This window comes from Acomys russatus, chromosome 16 (genome assembly GCF_903995435.1).
Source record: "Acomys russatus chromosome 16, mAcoRus1.1, whole genome shotgun sequence".
In the NCBI taxonomy this organism is placed as follows: domain Eukaryota; kingdom Metazoa; phylum Chordata; class Mammalia; order Rodentia; family Muridae; genus Acomys; species Acomys russatus.
Genome location: NC_067152.1, coordinates 23,159,114 through 23,185,006, shown reverse-complemented (window position 1 = coordinate 23,185,006; position 25,893 = coordinate 23,159,114). Strand labels below are relative to the sequence as shown.

The 25,893-nt window shown below is 44.0% G+C and overlaps 1 protein-coding gene across 2 annotated transcripts; it reads right to left on the bottom strand.

Annotated features, from left to right (window-relative positions):
• On the bottom strand, positions 1–22,753 carry Cbx1 (chromobox 1). Of its 2 annotated transcripts, none has more exons than XM_051158408.1 (5): positions 21,850–21,983; positions 6,930–7,106; positions 6,066–6,243; positions 4,933–5,027; positions 1–1,498 (listed from the first exon to the last, which is right to left on the bottom strand). In XM_051158408.1, exons 2-5 carry the CDS (start codon positions 7,067–7,069, stop codon positions 1,354–1,356), a joined length of 558 nt encoding a protein of 185 aa, XP_051014365.1. In that variant the 5' UTR covers positions 7,070–7,106; positions 21,850–21,983; the 3' UTR covers positions 1–1,353. The 2 variants fall into 2 exon arrangements, with proteins under 2 accessions (XP_051014365.1, XP_051014363.1); XM_051158406.1 differs by lacking the exon at positions 21,850–21,983 and adding an exon at positions 22,541–22,753 and having other exon boundaries at positions 2–1,498.
• Between the last annotated feature and the right edge of the window lie 3,140 nt (positions 22,754–25,893).

Here is a 25,893-nt window from a genome sequence, read left to right as displayed (position 1 = left end):
CAAGAATTATAAATCTATAGTTTTATTAAGACAAAAACTGACAACATGGTATGAAGTTTACACTTAAATTTGTTCACATACATCTAACACATGCTTAAAAGATCTTACAATGTAGTACTAGATGCAGGTCTAGACAATACTAAAAATTGATGGATCTCACGATTTAAGACAGTATGTTGGACATCAGTTAATCTGAGTATTTTGTATTCTCAAGTGAACCACCACCCCAATATGAAAGTTAATCTCCTGAGACCAGGGCTTGTGAAATCATTCAACCCTTGAATTGACTCAATGGAATTTGTGCTGTCGGTAACTGAACCCGCCACAAGCAGCTTCAGGCTTCAAAGCTTGGAAAAAAAAACAAAAAACAAACAAAACCCACCAAAAAACAAAGAGCCCAGAGGCTCTAAGAGTTTCCACCCCAAGAGCACAGGCCCTCTTCTCCCATCTCTCACAGGGCCTACTACAATACATGAGCCAGTGGCTTGGATGGACAAACTGGTATTTAATCTTTGTAACTGGAAAAAACGTTTTCCCCCTCCAATTTCAGTAATTAGCACCTCTAAAGCAGAATGGTCTGCCTGTATATACTTCCCAGTAAAACTTTCCCTCTTCGGTCAGTTTCCATCATCAAATGGCAGCTTTGGTAGGTAACTCAGGGAACTGGCTTTGTCCTCTGTGGGCCATATTGAGCTCAGGTAGGGAGCACCTTGGCTGTAGGTTTCAGTATTCACAGATTTTTATTAACAGTCTCTTGCAGTCCTCATTTATGGTGACAATGACATTTTTTGAAAAGGCAAAATATTCTGGACATAGAACCAATTTATTAGCTGTTCTTTCTACTGTTTCACCATTTCCCCAATCAGGCCCCAACTTTTAATCAAAATGATTCTACCCATCTCCCTTCCTCCCTGTCCCAACCCTCCCACCCCCAATTAATATATCAGTAATAGCCAAAAACTACACACATGCTAGGCTGTAAAAATGCAGTTAACACTATTGGGAAGAAGGCTGTGGGTTGTGGAGATGCTCTTTGAAGATTGACGGTGTCTTTGCTTTCCCACACCCGCTCTGTGGGTTCTATCCTTCATGGAAGGCCCTTCGCTTTCTTAGCAAAGCGCAGAACGGGTTGCCTTGAAACACTTACCCCTTTCCCCTCCACTGGGATAGGTGTGCAAACTATACAGCTTGAACAATGTAAAGCACTTGGGCTGCTGCAGGGCACAGAAACTATGCTGGCTCTTCAAAGGACATCTTCTCAAGTCACCTGTATGGTGTCAAGACAGGTACAGCTCCTTCCCTCCCCACGTGAAACCCACAGTCAAAGGTGACAGGGGCGGGCACTCAAGAGGGCTAATTCTTGTCGTCTTTTTTGTCATCATCCTCTGAGGGGTAGGAATGCCACGTTAGCCTTTCCTCATAGAAGGATATGACAACCTGTGGGCACTTGACATTGGCTTCCTTGGCAGGGACCAGGTCAGCCTCATCAGAGTTTTTCCTGCAGAACAAAGCACAGAGAAACTTTGAGATCAGCCATTGTGGTCTCCTAATTCGGACCACCCAGGGAATGGGGCTTTAAAAGTCAATTACAGAAACAAATTACGAAAGCAGGGTGCAAGCAGAATTTACTAGGCAAGCTTTGTCACGTGATACTCTCAAAGATCTTTCCCTGTTAAAAGTTCTCTAAGGAACTTTGTTGAACGGTAGGTCATCTGACTCAACTAGTTCTTTGGAAAAGGCCAAAGAAAGCCTACTTAGAATTTCAAAGGGTAAGCCAGGCAGTGGTGGCACATGTCTTCAAGCTGAGGCAGGCAGATCTCTGAGTTCAAGGCCAGCCTGGTCTACAGAGAGAAACCCTGTCTTGAAAAACCAAACAAACAAAACAAGAGTTTCAGAGGGCAGATAAGAGGTTGCACCGCACTTCTTCAATTTCAGCCAGTAAGCACACAGAAATCTTGGCTGTGCAAGAGGACTTAATACTGATCTGGCACATTTTTGCTACTCACTGAGATCCATCTGCTTCTGCCTCCCAAGTGCTGGGATTAAAGGTGTGTGCTACCATGGCCTGGCCAAATTTTCATGTTCTTAAAATCTGAAAATGATATCCATTACAGGGAGTAGCTAAGAGTAAAACTCTGAACCATTTATCTTCACTTTACTGGGCCTGCCCACATAGATGCAACAGATACATGACAGGACAGGGCAAAGCACCACCTCACACCCCCAAAACCTGACCATAGACAAGAGTTCATAGCCACAGGGATTAAGAGAATAAGCTAATCTGGTTAAGCTTCCCTAGGAAACTATACCAAGACGGTGGGAAATGTACTGAATCCTATGGTTGTCCACATAGCCCTCTTTTAACTGAAAGATTCTCGAGTAAATTTAAGTTCTTTCACTACATAGAAATACTCTATTTTCAGAAATGGACAGATTATCTCCATTTTCCTAAAAAATCATGTAATTAAAAAAAATTTTATATGTATTAGTGTCTTGCCTGCATGTGTGTGTGTGCGCGCGCGCGCACGCACACACCCACACCGTGCATGTCTGGTGCCCTCAGAAGCCAGAAGAGGGTGTTAGATTCCCTGGAACTAGAGTTACATAAGGTAGTGAGCTACAATGTGGGCACTGGGAACTGAGTCTCCTGGAAAATAAGCTAATTATTTTAACTGCTGAGCCATCTTTCCACACGTACATACATACATTTTAAAGTGCATGAATGTGGGACTAGGAATGGAAGCCAGGGCCATGTGTATACTAAGAAAGTGTTCTACAACTATACTGAGCCACGGGTGTGTTATGTATCACTTTTGTTGCCTCCCAAGTGCTGGGATTAAAGGCATGCACCACCACGCCTGGCCTTTTGTTTTGTTTGTTTTGGGGGGGGTTATCTGAATTGGGAACCCTGTGAAAGGGTCATTCAGCTTCCAACAAGGTCATGAAAACCGATGCCCTTATGTAGTCTTGCAACTGAATATGTAGACCTCAGCAGGCCTCAATCTTTCTTTTCTTTTCTGAGACAGGGCTTTTCTGTGTAGCCCTGGCTGTCCTAGACTCACTCTGTAGACCAGGCTAGCCTCCAACTCACAGCGATCTATCTGTCTGCCTCGGCCTCCTGAGTGCTAGGATTAAAGGTATGCAGCCTCCACACCTAGCCAGGTGTAACTTTAAAAAACATGCCATTTTTTGGGAGGTGATGGGGTGGGTCTTGCATATGCTAGGCAAGTCCTCTACCAGAAAGCCAAATCCCTGTTACAAAGGTTTGGGTTTGTTTTGTTATTTTGCAGGGCTCAGGATCAAACTCTTTACCTCTGAGCCACATTCAGATTTTAACTTTAGATATAGTAGTGAGTTTGCCAAAAGTAAAGAATGCAATCCCCTACACCCTTCCCCCCACCTCTCTTTTGTTACTTGAGTCAGTCTTAACTCTATATTCCAACTTGTCTTCCAGTGCTGAAATTATACACGTGTTATGATGACTGGCTCTTCTCTGCTTTAAGACTTCATCGCACTCTAGGCTAGGCTGCCCTCCAACTTGTAATGCTCCTATTTTATCTGAGTGCTGGGATATATACATTTCCCATATATTACAGCATATAGTGTAAGTGCATAACCACACCTGACCAAGATGCAACCCTACAAAACATGGAGATACTAGGCATATGCAGGGCAAGTGTGTACTAGCTGGACTATACATTGTATTATTTGGTTTTTCTTTTCTAAGTTATAAGAGAGAAGGCAAGTGAGGGTTCAGATTCAATAAATACTGAAGGAACAGACCAGAAGAAAATAGTAGTTATTTAACTGTAACACAGGCCTTCACCTGTATGGAAGTTAACCATCATCTAGGGAAGAACTACTACAGATACCAGTTACAGAGAAATTCCAAGACCAAACAAAGGACAAAGCCTCAAGGATCCTATTTTTACTGGCAATGGCTTAACACTTACTCTTCCTAGTCCAGAAGGGTGGCATTTCCCTGTAATCTCAGCACAGAGTCTAGGGCAGGAAGATTTCGAGTTCAAAGCAGCCTAGGCTAGAGTAAAACTGTCTCAAAAACAAAAAAAGAGAAAATTACTTTTACTGACTTGAATCCCTTTTCATTAAGCTGTTTGAAAAGTGCTGTCATGGCTGCTTACCAGTGTTCTGGCTAAAAATGAATAGCATGATAGTGCCTCATGATATAATGCAGGTGAAAATCTCCCCATTACCTAGTGATACTGTGACACATGCTAGTCACAGAAGCTGACTGCTGGGCTCCAGGATGTAGAAATACAGCAAACACAAGCATGTTCATTTGGTGATAGATACTCAGTAGTGCTAACACACACTACACACTCTTCCTACTTAGAACACACCTGTGTTGTTAGCACTCATAATCAAGAGGAGCAGGCTCACATTATGCTCACTAACAGTAAAGAGGCCTTGCTGGCCCCTGCTGGCTGGTTTTGTAAATTTAGGATCTTCAAAATAAATTCTATAAATTCTTTCCTAACCCTCAAACATGAACAGAATCCAGTTATGGGGCTGGCCTGCTCTTACTAAGAAGGCGGCAGAGGATGATTCCATCACATTTCAGAATTTTTTTTAATTAACAGAACTGAAATGTGATTTCTCTCCATAGCCTCTCCCACCTACAAAAAGAAAAAGAAAAAGGAAAAAAAAAAAAAAAAAGGGGGGGGGGGGGTAGGAAAAGGAAAGAAAAAAAAAAAAAAAAAAGGGCACAGATCTGAAAATCCTAGGGCCCCTACCTGTAACTCATGAGTCCAGGTTGTAGTCAGGCTGAGAGTCACTATCGGAGGACTATGTCATCTTAAAGATTTCACACTTGGGCGAATGGAATTTCGAAGGTCCAGCTCTTTTCCTCTGGCATAGAACAGATGGGGAGAAGGGAAAAAAACAACCACACAAAGCCACTGGTAGACTCACCATTTCATCAGGAACATGAGCTCTCCACTGGAGTCAGTAGCTCCAATAATTCGCTCTGGCTGCAAACCTCGGGCGAAGCCTCGTGGCTTTTCTGACTGTAAGAACCAGATGGGCACAGCAATTTATTGACATAGGACTCTATCACAATGACGTTATTTCTGGGTTTCTAAGAAATGTAATCAAACATTCATTCAAGGCTTCCTCTGCTTCCCATATCATGGGTCAAAAGACTCTGAAGTACATGAGGTCCTCCTAGCATGAAGCCCAAGCAAGAGAAATGCTCACCACTGTCTCAGCAAAGGTAAGTTACTTAAGATACTAAATAATACAGAACAGCCACCTCTAATCTTTAATGATCAAAACACTAAAAGCTATCTAATGAAAGGAATCCAGTTGCTATCACGTGTTTCCAGTAACTGTTACATATCATCATTTCTGCACCATGGATAAAAGATTAGATTAGATCACGTCACAAGAATACGTCCCAAATTCTTTTTGTTTTGCTATGCTTTGCAGAGACCATGAGGTCTCCTGTAGTCCAAGCCTCTTATCACTGACCTTCCTGCCTCCCTCGTTCTCTGAGTGCTAAGATTACAGGTATGTACAGAGTTGATCCACAAATCCTTTTAAAACATCAGCTTATTTCTGAAGAAACAGAGAGGATATGACTTCTGAGATTCAAAGGAAAAAAGTCTAGTATGGCAGCTCACACTTGTGATCTCAACACTCAAAAGGCTGAGAAAGGAGGACTGACTGCCAAAATCTGAGGCCCACCTGGGCTACATACTGAATTATAGGCCAGCCTAGGCTTCTAGGCAATAAATAAGGCTGGGAAGGTGGTGGTGGCGGCGGCGGCGGTGACGCACGCCTTTAATCCCAGTACTTGGGAGGCAAAGGCAGGTAAATCTCTGTGAGTTTGAGGCCAGCCTGGTCTACAGAGCAAGTTCCAAGACAGCTAGAGCTGTTACACAGAGAAACCTTCTCTCTAAAAACCAAAAATAAATAAAAACATAAAAATTAAAAAGAAAAAAAATGAAGGGGGAGGGCAAGAGTTGTGGGGGGGGGGGGCGTGGACACACACTGCTGCAATCATGTGGCCCTTGGCTGGTGCAGATTCCTAGTTCCAGCCTTACCTCTTCTTTCTTCTTCTTTGGTTTGCTTTCCTCTCCCTTATCATCAGAATCAGAGTCAGCTTTGCGCTTGCCTCCCTCTGATTTGTCTGTCTCATGAGCTGTCTTCTGTGACTGGAGAAACTCAGCAATGAGGTCAGGGCAATCCAGGTTCTCTTCTGGCTCCCATGTGTTGTCCTCACTGAAACCAGCAAGAACTGCAAGTTACTTTCATTGAGACCAACATTTTTATGCTAAGGGAAGAGCTAGTCTTAGAAGAGTGAAATAATAATGAACAGCTAGGTTTTTGTTCAAGATGAAGAACTTTCCTAGTAGGGGAGAGTACAGACCAAAGGCTTAGAAACTTGCCTTCTTCTAGGAAAGATTGCTTTGCAAAAGTGGCTTATCTTATACAAACTGCTCCCCAGAAATCACTGTCTTAGGCTGGCAAGATGGCTAAATGGGAAAAGGAAGCCACCCACCACGCCTGAGGACTTGACTTCCACCCCAGGACTTACATGGAAAACATGTCCACACACAAATAAATTAAAATGCCAGCTGTGGTGGCGCATGCCTTTAATCCCAACACTCAGGAGGCAGAGGTAGGCAGATTGCTGTGAGTTCGAGGCCAGCCTGGTCTACAAAGAGAGTCCAGGACAACCAGGGTTACACAGAGAAACCCTGTCTCAAAAAACCAAAACCGAACCAAACCACCAAGCCAAACCACTCTGCCATATATTACAGTACTCTACATGTAGGCCTTCCTCAGGAGACTATCAGCTGTGGGGTCTAACAGGACTGAACCAAGGTGTAGCCATCACAGAACTGGTAGCAAGCATATCAAATGACTCCTCACAGTGACTGAATTTACCTATCAATGAAACTTACTCTGAGAAACCCTTCCACTTTAGAAGATATTCCACTTTGCCCTTGACAACTCGACGATCAAGAACTTTTTCCACCACATACTCCTCTTCTTCTTCTTCTAGTACCTCCTCCACTTTCTTCTTGTTTTGTTTTTTCCCCATAGTACCCGCCAGCTTTCCGGTGTAAAGGGTGACGCTACTAAATAAAGAAAGAAAATAAAAAAGGGCATCAGGGCACATATACTGGTTAGATAAATATCTGGATGCTGAGGAAACCAGGAAAGTCACAGATGATGTTGTTTAGACTGTTCTACTTTCCTCCGACTCACAACCATGCTTTAATGTTTGCAAGGGAGTAAGCCACAGTTATAGTCCCATAGCAAACTCACTGTCTTCTCTGTTCTTTCCCTTAGGACAAAGACTCATGAAGCCCAAGCTGTCTTCAGCTTTCTTGTTTTTGTTTTGTTTGTTTTGAGACAGGGTTTCTGTGTAGCCTTGACTGTCCTGGACTCACTTTGTAGACCAGGCTGGCCTCGAACTCACAGAGATCTATCCACTTGCCTCTGCCTCCCAAGGACTAGGATTACATGCATGTACCACTGCGACTGGCTACCCTCAACTTTAATGGTGGAATTATAGGTGTATACTACGATGTGTGGGGTTTTTCTGTGTTGCCTTAGTTGTCCTAGAACTCACTTTGTAAACCAGGCTGGCCTCACACTCACAGAGATCTGCCTGCCTGTGCCTCTTGAGTGCTAGGATTAAAGGCATGCACCATCACCGCCAGCAAAATTTCTGAATTCTTATTTTTATACTAAGCCTAATTTACATTAACTCCTAATACCCCTTTGCCACAAAGTATAGTATCTAAATACTATGATGAATCACAGTAACATATATTGAATTATCTTGACTTTTTTTTTTTTGAGAAAGGGTCTCATATAGTCCAGGCTGACATTGAACTCCTGATCTGGTCTCTACCTTTCAAGTGCTGGGATTACAGATGTATACAGATGTGACCATGATCTTCTGGTCCTTCTGTCTCTACCTCTCTGAGTGTTGGAATTATAGTGTGTACCACATCCAGCTTATGTGGTACTAATATATTGAGCAAAAGGCTCTGCAATGTACGAGAAACGCAAATGAGGACTCTGCCAACCCTGCGTTATCTCCAGCCAATTGAATGGCAGACACTGAGCTACAGCCCCAGCACACGTAAGTCACTGTTATTTAACCTAGTTTACTTTATAATTGGATTTCTAAGATTGAGGACTAGTTATAAAAAGCACCAGAATAATTGTTAATTTAAGGCAGAGTACTATAAAATTTTAGAAAATAAGCAGGGGCCAAGAGGAAGGTAGCTATCATGAATATGATATAGTTTTGTTTTTTCTTTTTTGAGGCATGACAACTTTATAGAGTTGGGCCTCTCCTTCCACCCTCACATAGGTCCCAGATAAAATGCTCAAGGCCTGGGCCAGGCGTGGTGGTGCACACTTTTAATCCCAGCACTCAGGAGGCAGAATCAAGTGGATCTATGTGAGTTTGAAGCCAGCCTGGTCTACAAAGCAAATCCAGGATAGCCAAGGCTACACAGAGAAAACCTTGTCTCAAAAAACCAACCAATCAACTGCCAGGTGTGGTAGCGCACGCCTTTAATGCCATCACTTGGGAGGCAGAGGCAGGCGATTGCTGTGAATTCAAGGCCAGCCTGGTCTACACAGCGAGTCCAGGACAGCTAGGGCTACATGGTGAAACCCTGTCTTAAAACAAAACAAAACAACACCAAAACAAAAACAAACAAACAAAAAATAAAAACCACAGAAAACCAAAACAAAACACAAGTCAAGGCCATCTGACTTGCTTGGCAAATGTCTTAATCTTTTGCAGTGCCTGAGTTTATTCTTTTCTAGAACATGCTTCAAGACAGACACACAGAGCCAACAGAGGCTATATAGGGAATGTATGGCGGGACAGCTTGCTCTTTGTGTTGGTTTTGCTTGATGAAAGTCCTAAATGTGACTGGTGATGTGATAGCTCAGCTAGTAGAGTGCTTGCCTCACATAAATAAGGCCTGCATTTGAGCCCTAAAGACTAGGCACAGCGGTGCACACAGCCTAGGATTTTACCAAAAGGATCAAAGAGTTACAGTTACCCTTGTCTACACAATACCCTAATTCAGGAGACCCAGGAAACACATGTATAGGTATTTTCTAGTGCCCTGTAAATCTCATTTAATTCTGATGTTTTAATTTTTTCCTTTCTTTCTTTCTTTTTTTTGCTAAGATTTATTATTATGTACACAGTGCTGTGCCTGCATGTACGCCTGCACACCAGAAGAGGGCATCAGATCACATTATAGATGTGTTGTGAGCTGCCATGTGGTTGCTGGGAATTGAACTCAGGACCTCTGGAGGAGCAGCCGGTGGCCTTAACCTCTAAGCCATCTCTCCAGCCCCTTCTGTTTTGATTTTAAGATACAATTTGTGTCAGTAAATGGTGCTGTAAGTTATCAGTAAAAGAAAACTGGCTAAAATCTTAGAAATAGACGGATCAGTTGTTCAGAATGAGATACAAGAATAAGGCAGATGGACCAGGTGTGGTGGCACAGGCCTATAATCCCACAACTTGGAAGATGGAGGCAGGAGAAGCAGAAGTTTAATGCACACATGGGCTAGAGTGAGAGATCTTGTCTCAATCCCCTCCCCTCCCCAAAAGAACTTGGTAAACAACCCAAGACAAGGAAGGAGCAATATTCTGCATTAGTGTGATACTACCTGTCTGGGATGAGCCTGGTATTACTAGTGTCCTTGAAGGACAGCTTTAGTATATATGCAGAAACTCCCTCTCTCCTTCTCTCTCTGATGAATCCTATATATGCTATTTCTTCCTTTATGTATATACAGCTGTGAGCAGAGGCAGGAGGATCTCTGTGAACTCAAGGCCAGTTAGGCCTACTACATGGGGAGACCTTGTCTAAAAAGAGAAAGAGAAAACAGAGGTGACTGACAATAAACTAGAATATAACAATATACCATAATAAAAGGTATTTGTCTTTTTGGTGTCAGGGGAGAAGTTGATTCTCCTACAATCTAGGAACCGGCATATATGTATCATCTTATACTGTCTGAACTATAAGTGACCTTTCACAATAATCAGGATTGCCACTATAAATCAACGGTATCATCTTTAGAAACATAGGTTTATTCTAAGAGGATTCTATGCCTGAATCTTGAGTGATGCTGGCTTAATAAGCATCAAATTCTAGATACTGTGCTGAATTCTAGAGATTCAAGAAAATAAGAAACAGTTCCTACTTTTTTGAAGTCTAATGTCAGTAAGGAAAAAAAAGGCACTTTTTCCATTAAAGGTTTTCTGAACACTTTATAACACACCACTCAAGAATGTTTTAGAAAACTGGGATACAGCTCAGTAGTACAATGCTTAGCTTGTATACATGAGAGCCCAGGTGCAACTCCTACCATTGCACCAAAATACAAAAAAACAAAGCAGAACTGCCTGTCATGTGAGGAGTCTTAGTAGAAGAGGCTAAGGCAGAATGCTTTCAAGTCATGGGCAACCTGAGCTATAGAGCAAAGGTATGGTGGCACTCAGGGAGGTAGAGGCAGGCAGATCACTGTGAGTTCAAGGCCAGCCTGGTCTACAAAGTGAGTCCAGGACAGCCAAGGCTACACAGAGAAACTCTGTATGGAAAAAAATAAAAATAATACTTTATATTTGTATTGTTTATTTATTAATATATTTGGGCCCCCGGTGGTGTTGGCAGCGGTGGAGGACAATTAAGTTCTAACTATGTAGCTTTGGCAAGGCTTGAATTCACAGAGATTTACCTCCTACTCTGCCTCCAAAATGCTTGAATCAAAGGCTTATGCCATTATGCCCAGATATTTTGGGTTTTTTGAGACTAGGCTTCACTATGTATCCTGGCTGGTCAGGAACTCATTCTGTAGACTTAGCTGGCCTTGAACTTGCAGAGACCTGCCATAGCCTCTGGAATGCTGGGATTAGAGCCACCACACCCAGCTAGTTTGTGCTTTACGGTTTAGGAAGCTACCTCATTTGTGCCTCAAAAGTCATCCTTCCAGAGACAAGTCAGTCAGATATTACCTCTGCTTCACAGATAACAAATTTACATAAATCAACTAAGCCCATACATTGACAAGTTTAATTAAGCCACACTAACAGTTTTGTTCAACACATAAAACTATAAGCCACCAAGAAGAGACTTGATACCCTATGATCATATACAGGGGGAGGAGGTCCCCCTCAGTCACAGTCATAGGGGAGGGGAGTAGGGTAAAAGTGGGAGGGAGGAGGAATGGGAGGATAGAAGGGATGGGATAACAATTGAGATGTAATATGAATGAATTAATAAATTAATTAATTAAAAAAAACTATAAGCCAGCTACAACGAAGAGACTGTCCCATTTTAGCCTGTAGAAGAAAAGGTCACAGAAGTCTCTAGTATATAAAAAAGTAGCTGACAGTTTACTTTCAGGAAATATCTTGAAGTCAGTTTCTATACTTTTCTATAGGGTTGTCACAGCCCTCTAATGGAAAATACCTGGAACTTTACAGTAGAAAAACCAAATTTTGTTTTTGTTTCTGGATTTTGAAGATATTTGTTAATTAACCAACAGGCAGCTGACTTAAAGCTTTGGTTCTTAATAAGGCAAGTCAGTCTTTTGAGGCTCTTAAAATGAATAGCGCTGTCAGGCAGTGGTGGCACACACCAGAGGCAGAACTCAGAAGGCAGAGGCAGGCAGTTCAAGGACAGCCAGGGATACACAGAGAAGCCCTATCTCAAAAGACAAAGCAAACAAAAAGTAAAACAAAGTAAAAAAGCCAAAGGTAAAAATAAGAAATGCTAGGTGGTACAGATTTTTTAAGTTGAACATCTGATACTTGAGAGAGAAGCAGCAGCAGATCCTGAGACAAGAGGAGTTCAAGGCCACAATGTAGTAGGGACCTTTAAATGGGTGATGCATGAGACCCTGGAGTTGAGGCCCAGCACTGCAAAGAAACAAACCACCATCACCACCAACAAAATACACTGAACAAGATGGGAACTGGGGTCGGGGATATAGCTCAGTTGTGGAGTATTTGCCTAGCATGTACCAGGCCCTAGGGTCAATCCTCGGTACCACTGAGGGTGGAGGCGGGGGTGTCCCCCCAAAGAAATAAAGAGCTCTTACAGAAGACCCTGAACTCAGTTTCAGGTCCCACATCAGGCAGTTTACAACTACTTGTAACTTCAGGTCCAAGGGGTCCAACTCCCTCTTCTGGTCTCCAAAACAATAAAACTTAAGTAAATACAACTTCTATATAAAAAGATTGGGAACTAAGAAAATGAGGGTTTTTTTTTTTTTTTTAAAAGATAAGGTCTCATCCACGGCCTGGAATTTACAGCTCTATCACCATATTACAAGCTTGTACCACATCATTTAGCTTGAGAATAGGAATTTTTTTTTCTAAGACAGGGTTTCTCTGTGTAGCCTTGGCTGTCCTGGACTTGCTTTGTAGACCAGGCTGGCCTCAGACTCACAGTGATCCACCTGCTTCTGCCTCCCCAGTGCTGGGATTAAAGGCGTGCACCACCATGCCCGGCGAAAATAGTGATTTTAAGTAATCAAATTTATTTGCTATCTCAATGAATCCAAGAACAGTATCAATGTAGTTCTTTTAAGAGAAGAAAGAACATTCTCATTTTTTTCACCAACTTTCCCAGGGCCAATTATACAGAAGAGGCCTAAAGACTTGAAGATCTGCATTCCACTTTCAGATTCCACAAGGTGGCAGGAGAGAACCAACTCCAGACAGGCCTCAACCCATGTACTAGCATGTATTTGCATTTCTGCATGCTTAATCAATAAAAATTTAAAACTTCTAAGAAATAAGGCGTGCCCCACCCCCCTTCAAGTATCAGAGATTAAATCCAAGACCTTGTATATGCTAGGTAAGCATTCTACCACTGAACCACATCCAAGCCCTTGATTTTTAGACAGGGTCTTGCTAAATTGGCCTGCTGGCTTTGAATTGCAACCCTCCTGCCTCTGCCTCCAGAACAGCTGGGATTACAACTGTAAATACTAGGCGGGCATGGTGGCGCACGCCTTTAGTCCCAGGACTCAGGAGGCAGAGGCAGGCGGGTCGCTGTGAGTTCGAGGCCAGCCTGGTCTACAAAGCAAGTCTAGGACAGCCAAGACTACACAGAGAGACCCTGTCTCGAAACAACAACAACAAAGAAAAAACAACTGTATACTATACCTTGTTCTGAATGTATGTAAGTATTATACTTACTGATTTATTTTGTATGTATGTCTCAGACACAAAAGTAAGCATTTTGTTTTGCCTTTGAAGTTTGTATAAACTATTCAAAGAAACAGAAGAGGTATAAGGACCCTGTGAAGCCATGTCGACACAGCTTCCAGTTGTGGCCACAGACAAGCATGGGCCGGGGCCAGGGAGGTGCCTCAGTTGGTAAAGTGCTTATCATGGAGCCTGAGGACTGACTCCCCAACACTGGCATGGGGGATGCTTCTAATTTCAGGGCAAGAGAGACACAAAGGGCATGCCAGGCAGCCTAGCCTACTAAGTGAACATCACAGCAAGAAAACACACTATCTCAAAACAACAAAAACCAAAAACAAGAGGCAGGCGGTGGTGGTGCACACCTTTAATCCCAGCACTCAGGAAGCAGAGGCGGGTGGATTGATGTGCGTTGAGGCCAGCCTGGTCTACAAAGCGAGTCCAGAAAAGCCAGGACTGTTACACAGAGAACCCTGTCTCCAAAAACCTAAAAACAAAACACAAACAAAAACAACAACAAAAAACAAGTGGAGAGCATCTGAGAAATTACACCCAAGACTGGTCTCTGGCTAGACAATGTGGGCTACGTAAGACCTTTTAGCACACCTTTTTCTGAATAGCTTGAGAAATTTAACTCTAGGGACTAGAGAGATTGCTCAGAGGTTAGGACACTTGCTGCCTCTCTTCCAGAGGGCTGAGTTAGGCTCACACCTGTTAACTCCAGTTCCAAGGGATTGGGTGCTTCTGGTCTCTTCAGGCACCTGCACAGACTCCCACACAGACACATTCCTACAAATAATCAAAAACAATGGGAGACAGAGACAGGTAGATCTCATGAATTCAAGGTCAGTCTGGCTACATAGAGACTCATTCTGAAAAAAAAAAAAAGAAAGAAGAAAAGAAAAGAAACCAGGGACAGGAAGATGGGCAGAAGTGGAAGCTGTATAAACCTTACAGCTGAGTTTCTATTCCTGGCAAGCATATAAAAGAGCCAGAAGTGGTAGGGTGCATCTGTAATCTTAGTAATCTTACAAGATGGAGTGTGGAGACAGAATTGCTAGCCTAGAGTACAAAGCAGAAGAAAAAGAGATCCTGCCTCAGTAAGATGGATGAAGACCAACTTCCAGCAGTCCAATTACTACACACACCATGGTGCGCATGCACATACACACTAGCTTGTAGGGTGTTTTCTACAAAGAGACATGTATACATGTGAACACAGATTTCAGTTTCCCAAGCTGTCTTATTTTAAAAACTGCATGTATGTGCAAGCTGCCCAAGGAGTCCAAGTGTCAGATTTCTCAGATCAAGAGGTATTGATAGCTGCAATCCTCCTATTGTGGGTGCCAGTGACTGAATTTAGGTCCTCTATAACAGCAACATACTTTACTTTACTTTTCTTTTTTTTTTTTTTTTTTTTGGTTTTTCGAGACATGGTCTCTCTGTGTAGCTTTGTAGACTAGACTTGCCTTGAACCCACAGCGACCCGCCTGCCTCCGTCTCCTGAGTACTGGGATTAAAAGCCACCAGGCCCAGCCTTTTAAGACAGGTTTTCTCTGTGTGGCCCTGGTGGTCCTGGAATTCACTAAGTAGACCAGACCAGTGGAGTTCACTAAGTAGAACTCAAGAGATCTGCCTGCTTCTGCCTCCCCAGTGTTGGGCTTAAAGGTGTGACCCATTTCATCCAGCACAATAATATACATCCTTAGCTGATAAGCCATCTTTCGTTTTAAAAATGGTATTTTCAATGAGTGTAAGTGTAAACACCATACAGTGCACATATGAAGCTTGAAAACAACTTGTCTGGATGTCGGTCTCTCCTTCAGTCTTGTTCTTCGGAGGCAAAGTTTGTTTCTTCATGCTATACTGTGTAACTCAGGCTAGCTGGCTCCCTAGCTTCTGGAAAATTCTTCACTTGACCTCTGACCTCGCTGTAAAAGGTACTGGGATCTGAACTCAGTTTTTAAACTTTAGTGACGAACATTTTACTGAGCTATATCCCCAGTCCTAAGACTTCCATTCTCCTTTGCTTCTATTATAACATTCAACTGTATGTACAAAGATGCTTGATTCTTTTTCTTTTTTGGGGGGGGGGATAGGGGTTCGAGACAGAATTTCTCTGTGTAGCTTTGGCTATCCTGAAACTCACTCTGTAGACTAGGCTGGCCTTGAACTCAGAGATCCACCTGCTTCTGCCTTAGGTGCTTGAACTCTTAAAAAGTGCAATATAGACTCTTTTTGCATAACAACCAGTACTGGGCTTGAAGAGAAAGTTCAGCAGTTAAGAGCTCTTATTGCTCTTCCATGGGATTGGTTCCTAGCATATCTATAAAGTGCCTCACAACCATATGCAAATTTAGCTGTAGAAGATCCCTTTCCTGGTCTCCACAGGTAGCTGAATTCATGTGCTTAGAGGCACAAAGAGATACAGAATTAAGTCTGGCATGGTGGCCACACCTTTAATTGCAGCAATCTGGAGGATCTCAGTGAGTTCCAGGCCAGCCAGAGTGGTTATACAAAGATACCCTGTCTCAAACAAAACAAAAGAGATACACACGCGCGCGCGCGCGCACACACACACACACACCCTCAAGAACAACAACAACAACAACAAACACTCTGGACTGGAGAGGTGGCTCGGTAATTAATAGCACTGGCTGCTCTTTCAGAGAACCTGGGTTCAATTTCTTGCACTTACAAGGTGGTTTACAACATCTGCCTGTAACTCCAATCTGGGGAATCCAATGCCCTCTTTTGGCACCCTCAGGTACTGCAACCCACCTCCTGTTTCCAGTGTGGTTTGCTACTCAAAAACCTGCTTAAGCAAATATATCAATGGGAAGTGGGGTGAGCAAACCAGAACAGGAAGACTGCTGTAAATTTAAAGCTGGGCTGGTCTACAAAGACAACTCCAGGCTAGCCAAAATAACACAAGATCCTATCTCAAAACAACTCCAAAACTAGCTTGGTCAAAGTTTCCAATCTTTCTTTTTTTCTCTCACCTATTTATGCTGTTTTAAGTGGTAGTATAAATTTACTTCATAACTCAGGTTTCTTCACCCCCATGGGACAAGTGCAAAATACACTTTTATGACCTCTGAAATACTGATTGCCAGCCTTAGTCAGGATCCAAGGACTCCACATCTGCAGTAAACCCGACTGAAAATATTCAGGAAAAAGCACACATCTTTTTTCTTGTCATTGTTCCCTTTATAATAACAGCATATAATAACTATTTGTATAGTACTTATATCACATATAACAGGTAATCTAGGGATGATTTAAAATATACAGGAGAAGCTGGGTGTAGTGGCACATGTCTTTAATCCCAGCAGAGGAAACACAGCGGGATCTCTGGGAGTTCGAGATCAGCCTGGTGTACAAGTCCCCAGGACACTCAAGGCTATTACACAAAAAAACTCAGTCTCAAAAAACAAAACAAACAACAAAAATATACGGGAGAATGTTAGTAGGTTATATGCACATACTATTTTATGAGAGATCTACCTGCTGGTTTTATTACCCAGGAGTCCATGAACCTAGCCCCTCAGATGCACAAGGACACCTATCATGTGCGTACCCAGCGCATCCATGGCCTCATTCATTAGACAGTATCTTCAACTGAAGGATGACTATGTGAAAACATATTTCCAATAACCAATAAAATGGACAATGGTCTTCTACTACCCCCTTCTCTCTGCTTCTTTCTGTGCTCTGCTTTGGAGCCAGTGGTTGGTAACCCACATAGCAGATTGACCTTGAACTCACTTTTTGGCCACAGCCTCTCAAATGCTGGGATTACAGGCATTCACACCTATCTTATTTTAGATAAATATCTTCCAATACATACTTACTATTTTTTAATTTTTAAGCAGATCTCATTTCAGCTTAGGCTGATTGGTGCTCAGTCTCTGGTATTGCCTCAAACTCACAGGGGGGGCCCTTCCCCTTAAAAAAATTTTTTATTGTATATGAGAAGAGGACACCAGATCTCATTATAGAAGGTTGTGAGCCACCATGTGGTTGCTGGGAATTGAACTCAGGACCTCTGGAAGAGCAGACAGTGCTTTTAAGCTCTGAGCCATCTCTCCAGCACTACAGAGGTCCTCAGCCTACTAAAGTACTAAAATGATAGGCATAAATTGTAATGCCTAGTTATTCTTTTTCCAGAGGGACTTATCTAACCTAGGCTGAGCTCAAACTTTAACAATCCCCCGTGACTGAGTGCTGAAATCACAGATATGAGCTATCACACTCAGATAATTTCTTTAGTTTAAATATCACACCTTGTAAGGCCTTCCCCAGGGGCTGGAGCAATGGCTCAAAGGTTGGGATTGCTGTCTGTTCTTCCAGGGATCCTGGGTTTGGCTCCCAGCAACCACATGGTAGCTCACGACCATCTGCAGCAAGATCTAGTGACCTCTTCTGGCATGTGGGCACACATGGGAGCAGAATACTGTGTAGTAGATTTTAAAAAAAAGGATAAAAACCAAAAACCAAAAAGAGGCCTTCCCTAAAATGTTAAGAACCTACTGCTCTACTGAACTCAGTCAGAACCCTATCTTTTCTTCAAGACCTAGCTTAAATGGTACTTCCCTCATAAAGCTTACTCAACCAAACCAAGTATTTCTTCTTTCCTTGGAATCCCCAAAGCTTTTTGTTTCTATTTTTCTCTTACACTCAATTGGAATTCTGAGCTCTGTGCAAACCATGAACACTGTATGCCCAAAAGATGTTTCAGCCAGGCTGTGGTGGCGCATGCCTTTAACCCCAGCACTTGGGAGGCAGAGGCAGGCGGATCGCTGTGAGTTCGAGGCCAGCCTGGTCTACAAAGTGAATCCAGGACAGCCAAGGGTACACACACAGAGAGACCCTGTCTCGAAAAACCAAGAAGAAAAGAAAAGATGTTTCAAAAATCAAACAGTCAGGAAATAAAAGTCCAAAGCTGCTAGCTTTTTAGGAAGTTACCAATTTGATCAATAAACCCTGAACAGAAAGCAAAGGTGAGGTCTCTTTGCTATAACTGTCAACTACACACTAGTAATCAAAACCCAAATGAAGGCAGGTGCCATACAATACACTATGGTGCCAGTCACACTTCTAAACTGTTTTTAGTTGGCTTGTTATTCTGCAGTTTGTGAAGCAAATGCTTTCCAGATGTAAAATCTGAATGAAAAGCAGAAACTTGTGCCACATGCACATCAAACAGGAGTAGTTTGCTTTTTTTTTTTTTAAAATAAAGATGTATTTATTTATTACATATACAGTGTTCTGCCTGCATATACATCTGCACACCAGAAGAGGGAACCAGATCTCATGATAGATGGTTGTGAGCCACCATGTGGTTGCTGGGACTTGAACTCAGGACCTCTGGAAGAGCAGACAGTGCTCTTAACCGCTGAGCCATCTCTCCAGCCCCCAGGAGTAGTTTGCTTTTTGTATTTTTTTTGGAGCATGGATAGGGGTGCAGAATTGGTGGCTGCAGATTGAGTCCAGAGCCTTGCAATCCACATGCCCCTGGTCCCTTTACAAAGTCTTGGCTCCGCCGCCTAGGTGGGTCTCAACCGTATGACTCATGTTTCCACCTCAGCCGTGTGTATTTATTGTTTGTAGCCAGCAGCACAGCGACAGAGGAGAACTCTGAGAAGTCAATTACCAGTCAGGTGTGGTGGTGAACAACTTTAATCCCAGCACTCGGAGAGGCCGAGGCAGGTGGATCTCTGTGAATTAGAAGCTAGCCTACAAAGTGAGTCCACGACAGCCCCAAGGCTACACAGAGGAACCCTGTCTCAAAAAACCAAGAAGAGGGGGGAGGAGAGAGGCCAATTCTCTCCTTCTACTATGTCCTGAGATCAAACAATAGGTTGTCAGGCTTGATGGGAAGTGTCTTCATCCATCAAGCCATCTTAAAGGTCTAGCCTCTTTTTTCCAGACAGGGCCTCACTCTAGTCCATGCTGGCGAGCATGGATATCATTATGTAGGCCACACTGTCTTCAAATATTCCCCACCCTGTCTCCTGCAGTGACGTCATTACAGGCACATGGCACCATACTCAGCTGTGAAATTATTCAACTTTACACAAAAGACATTAGGGATTTTCAGAAGGCCAGAGCACAGCTCGGTGGCAGAGCACATGGGTTTTGGGGTTCAATCCAGTGCACTACCACCATAAGAAAAACAAAACAAAACTAAAAACCAGTCCGACAGACTTTCCCAAGTTGGGCTAGGAATGTAGCTCGCTAGTAGCTTGCCAAAGTGAGATGCAGCTCAGCGTGGAGTGCTTGCCTAGTACATAAACCCTGAATTCTATTCTTCAGCACTGCAAAACATAAGACATACACACAGAAAACCAAAACCAATTTGGGATATAGATGATAAAATCCAAACATACCAACTTCTTTTAGGTCCAGTGCCCAAAATTCAAAAATGGGGGTACTAAGATGATTCAACAGGTAAAGGTTTTTATCTCATAGCCTAATGACCCGAGTTCCTTCAATCACCAGAAATAGCATAACAAAAGAATAAAATGACACCAAAGTTTTTCTTTGATTTCCTTAAGTGTTCCATGGCACACCCCCTATGCCCACTTTTAAAAACAAAATAAAGTAACAACAACAAAAAACACAGCTGGGTGTAGTGGTCCATGCCTTTAATTCCAGTACTGAGGAGACAGAAGCAGGCAGGTTTCTGTGAATTTGAGGCCAGCTTGGTGTATCAAGTTTTAGGACAGCCAGAAATATAGTTATATCCTGCTCAAAATGTAAAATAAAACAATGAAGACAAAAAATAAAATGAAAATTCAAACCATATGCCTTACTAGTAAAATCTAGAACTTGAGACCCATAGACTCCACATACCTTTTCTGTTCTTAACAGCAAAGGAAGCCAAATATGGTAGTAGCTCAAACCTGTAGTCCAAGCACTTGGAAGGCTGAGGCAGGAGAATCGCTGAGTTTAAGGCCACTCTGGGTTGCTACATAGTTGCATGACAGACTGGCTATAAACTGAGACCCTATTTCAAAACAGAAAAACAAAACAAAAGCACCAGAGTAAGCCCATTAAAGTCTGAAGACATTCGGGATATGATGGTATACGCCTTTAATGTCAGCACTCTAGACTTAGAGGCAGGCAGGTCCCTGTGAATTTGTGGCCAGCCTGGTCTACAAAGTGAGTCCAGGATAGCCAGGGCTATACAGAGAAACCCTGTCTCAAAACAAGCATGCCTAAGTGAATGGTTTTATTCTGCCAAATATCACAGATACTAAGTGTACATTAATAAATTGGTGGCCAAAAAATTAAGTTGTCAGAAAAGACCTTGAAGTCTTATTCATCCATCCATCCATTGATTCACCACAATCTGAATGGTCTCCTATGTTCCAATAGTGGAAAATTAGGTATGGTTTAGGAGTTTAAAATAGTCTTTAATTCAAAAACTGTTCAGTGCCACAGAGTTAGTTCAGCAGGTAAAAGTGGCTTGCCATGCAAGCTTGATAGGTGAGTTTGGTCCCCTGAATCCATGGTAAAATAAAAGTTCCCCAAAATTGTTCTCTGACCTCCACCCATGGGACACTGCATACTTACCCATGTGTACACACAATGTGCTTATTTATTTAGGTTTAACTTGACTATTTATTTTGGTTCCATATTTTTTTCTTTCTTTCCTTCTTTTTTTTTCCTTCCTTTTTTTGAGACAAGGTTTCTTCTCTGTGTAGCTTTGGCTGTCAGGACTCGCTTTGCAGACCAGCTGTCTTCAAACTCACAATGATCCGCCTGTCTGTCTCCCAGAGTGCTGGGATTACAGGCATGCACCACCACTTGGTTCCATACTTCATAAACTATTTTATTTTATTTATTTACTTATTTTAGGTTTTTTTTTTTTTTTTCCCTGAGACAGGGTTTCTGTGTACCCTTGGCTGTCCTGGACTCCCTTTGTAGACTAGGCTGGCCTCGAACTCACAGCCATCCACCTGCCTCTGCCTCCAGAGTGCTGGGATTAAAGGCATGGGCCACCACACCCCGCAACACATTATTTTTTTCGTCAAAACATTTTTTACTGCATGTGTGTGCCCGTGTGGACCTGCTTCCGTGGGTCCCTGCCATACCCCTCATCTGTAGATCAGAGAACAATTTTTGTGGTGTCGGTTCTTTCTTTCCATCTTTACCTGGATCCCAAGAGTTAAACTGAGGTCTCCAGGCTTGCTCAGCAAAAGCCGTTATCTGATGAGTTTTGCCTTCCTGTAGGATATTCTTACAGCCTCCCTTGCCCTCATGTTTCTTTTTCTTTTTTGAGTTTGGTTTTTCAAGAGGGGATTTTTCTGTGTAGCCTTGTCTGTCCTACTCAGAAAGATCCGCCTGCCTCGCCTCCTGAGTGCTAGAATATGTGTTATAGTTATGGCCTCCATATTCACACTAAAACCTCATTACTAGGCAGAATGTTATTCTTTCTATACTCCTTGTGCAGCCAAGGGTGGCCTTAAACTTCTGATCCATACCATACCCAGCCTAGTTTTTGTGGTATTGGAGACGGAGTCCTGGGGTTCGCAGCGGGCTAGGAAAACACTCTACCAGCTAAGCTACATACCCAGGCACCCTTTTCCTCTTCCACATCTTACCTGATCGCTCTACTTGTCCTAGCAACTCCACCCTTAGAAAGGTCAGGAAAATGTCTGACCCTTCGTCCGGAGATGTGTTCAACAAATCTCTTCCCTGTTAGCACACCCTAAGCAGCCAAAACCTCCTCGTCCAGGCTTACTGGAAGTTACTTCTTCTTCGTAACACGGGCAAGAGAAGTTTCTCGCATAGTGGCAACCGGACTCAATACCCTCGGGTTACTTTTTCTTTCTTTCCTCCAAGCGCTACTGGGATCGCTCGCTTTCTCAGGTTACATTTCTAAACCTTTCAAAGTAGGAAGTCATGGTCGCTGCCACGCACCCCCAGGGCACCCAAGCCTGTTTCTTTCTCGATGAGCTAAAGTTTTCCTTCTCTCCCGCCCGACTCCAGAGTTGCTCACTCGAGTCCAACAGTCACCCTCCAGCTCTTGGAAGTGCTAAACCCTCCCCGATGGCTCCGCTCCCCGGGCTCTGGATTCGCTACCCCGCCCTCCCCACACTCCCACAGCCCGCGAGCCGTGCGCGGGAAGCCGACCCGTAGAGCGCAGGGCCCGGCCGCGCCCCCCAACTCCTCTCTCGCTCTCTCTCTCTCTAGTCTTCCGTTCGCGGGCCCCGCTCGCCCGCGGCCTCCCGCCGTCGCCCTCGCCGCGCCGCCGCACCCCCCCCTCCACCCCACCCCACCCCGCCTCTTCACCTCGAAGCAGCGCCCGGGAGTCTAAGAGGAATCGGTGCTGCGTTACTCGCGCGCTGCGTCGGGCCGCCCGAGGGAGTCGCGTCCAGAGAAGCAAAAGGCCGTGTGGCCGCTGTCGAGCGCCCAACTGTAGCGGTGTACCGCAGGCCCGGCCAACGGCCCTCCCCTCAGCCGAACAAAAGAGCCTCTCACTCTGCGCTGCCCGCCGCCTGCACCACGCAGACGCGACGACCCGCCGCACGGCACCATGGGACTCGGAGTCAGGCCAAGACTACAAGTCCCAGAGTACCGCGCGAGTCCCGGACCGCCCGCCTCCACTTTTAAGGGGTTTGGGGGGAGTTTCCGTAGCTTGGCTTTAATTTTAACAGGAAAGACGACTCGACTGTGGTTTATAACTCTACGATCTGGGAAGTTAGTGGGTGGTGTTGGGGTTTGTTTGTTTAAATGACAGAGTATATAGCCCAGCTGGCTTCGAACTCAGAGTCTTTTTTTTTTCTTCATATTTTAGAGTGTTGGATTACACATTGCGCCAATACTCCTTGCAGTCTACAAAATTAGGACACACAGGGTTGGAAACTAACCAGAGGATGTTTGCTCCGGAAAACCTCCTCTGGGAGGTCTGTAGCAAACATCCTCTGCATTTTAAAGAAAAAAAAATCTTAACATATTTGTCATCCGAGATTTATCTAATCTCCACCTTCAGCAATGTCCAATAATCTGTGCAATCTGCTATCTCCACCTGGATGAGGTCCCTACTCCTTCTCATTGAAACCAGTTTCCTGGCCGGGCGTGGTGGCGCATGTCTTTAATCCCAGCAGAGGTAGGAGGATCTCTGTGGGTTCGAGGCCAGCCCGGTTGACGAAGTGAATCCAGGACAGCCAGGGCTATTACAAAGTGATAACCCTGTCTCAAAAATAAAATAAAATAAAACAGCCGGGCGTGGTGGCGCACGCCTTTAATCCCAGCACTCGGGAGGCAGAGGCAGGCAGATCGATGTGAGTTTGAGGCCAGCCTAGTCTAGAAAGTGAGTCCAGGACAGCCAAGGCTACACAGAGAAACCCTGTCTCGAAAAACAAAAACAACAACAACAAAACAACAACAACAAAAGACTAAAAACAGGGCTGGAGAGATGGCTCAGCGATTAAGAGCACTGACTACTCTTCCAGAGGTTCTGAGTTCAACTCCCAGCAACCACATGGTGGCTCACAACCATCTATAACGTGATCTGATGCCCTCTTCTGGCCTGCAAATGTACATGTAGGCAGAGCACTGTATATGTAATAAATAAATAAATATTAAACAAACAAACGACAACAACAACAAAAAACTAAAAACAAGCCTGGCAAGGTGCCATCTGTCTGTAATCCCCAGTACTCGGGAGGCAGAGGCAGGTGGAGTTCTGTGGGTTTAAGGTGGAGTTCTGTGGGTTTGAGGCCAGCCTGGTCTACGAAGTGAGTCCAGGACAGCCAGGGCTACACAGAGAAACCCTGTCTCAGAAAAACCAAAAACAAAATACAAGACAAAAAAACAAAAACAAACCTGGCAAGGTGGTGGCAGCCTATAATCCCTGGCACTCAGGGAGACAGAAGAAGGTGGATCTCTGTGAGTTCGAGGCCAAGCAATGTATACATAATAAATAAATAAATAAATATTTTTTAAAAAGAGAGAGACCGATTCTTTCTAAAGATATTTGGGTCGAACCTCCAAAAACAGATAGCAATCTACCTGTTTTAGATAACTTTGAGACTATTAATAATATTTCTTGCTTTGTTTTATCTTGTGTTGATGCTAGGATCAAATCCAGGGTCTTGTGTATGATAAGAAAGCACTTTACAGGCCTGGAGAGGTGGTTGAAAGCTTAAAGGCACTTGTTGCTCGTGCAGAGGATCTGATTTCTGTGCTCATCACATGCATGATGGCTCACAACTGCCTATAACTCCAGTTCCTGGGACTCGAACTCCTTCCTATCTCAGCTGCACACACACACACACACACACACACACACACACACACACACACCACTTACTACTGAGCTACACGCTAAGCCTAAGACCTTATTGTTACATGCATACGCCAGTGCTAGGAATCCTGGTCGGTTTCTTTCTTTTTCTTCTCGGTCCTGAATCTGCAACCCTGTGCACAGCAAGCAAGCCAAGCTCTCTGAAGCTTGACGCTACCCTCAGCCTTTCCAGCCCAGGTTAAGTCGTCTTCTTCTTCTTCTTCTTCTTCTTCTTCTTCTTCTTCTTCTTCTTCTTCTTCATTGTTTTGGAGCCAAGGTGTTCTATACAAATTCCTTGGCTGACTGAGCGTGGTGCCTCTGACTCCCCGACTGCTGAGATTTACAGGTCTACACTGCCAAATAGGCACCTCAGCCATTTGTCTCAGAGTTTGAGCACTGCGTCTCAGCACCAGATGAAGGACAAAAAGGATGTGACCGCTCCTAGGTCTGCTGGAGGAGAAAGTTTATCGCACAGACATCTGGGAAGAGTCTTGGGTGGACGTAACCCTGAGCCGTGTGAGGGGGTGGGACAGACAAGATGCAGGAGCCAAGATGGCAAAGGTTGAAAAAGGGACAGGTAACCAAAATGGCTGGATTATATAGGGAAGAGCCACTGGGGGTGGGGGTGGGTAGGGGGAAGGCAGCCCAGGCCCTGGTCTGGAGAGTTGCAGGGTAACCGGTGGGGACTGAGGGATGTTGGGAGGACCTGGTGGCCAGATTGGCTTTAATATGTTAACGAGGCACCTCGGGCTTTTGTCCCAGAGTTTACAACTAAACTCCAACCAATCTATATGGTGGCACACGCCTGTAATCCCAGCACTAGGGAGGCAGAGGCAGGCAGATCGTTGTGAGTTTGTGAGTTCGAGGCCAGCATGGTCTACAAAGCAACTCCAGGACAGCCAGGGCTACACAAAAAAACAAACAAACAAAAAAAACCCAACCAACCAAACAAACAAACAACCCCCCCACCACAAAAAAAATACCCTTTCCAATGATATGTTTGTGCTGGGCTAGATTTTCTTCATGTACCAAAACAGAAAGAAAAAAGCAAATAAAAGTCCAACTGTCTAGCCAATGGACACCACATTCTCCACAGTTGTGTGGAGAGTAGGCCCTGACTCTGACATGAACTCTGGTGCCCCCTATTTGACCACTTCCCCTTGGTGGGGAGACCTGGTGGCACTCAGAAGAAGAGTAAGCAGGCTACCAGGATGAGACCTGATAGGCTGTGATCTTATGGTGGGGGAGGAGGTCCCCTTCTGTCACAAACCTAGGGGAGGGGAATAGGGTGAAAGAGGGAGGGAGGAAGAGAGGGGAGGAATGGAAAGATACAAGTGAGGGCATAACAATTGAGATG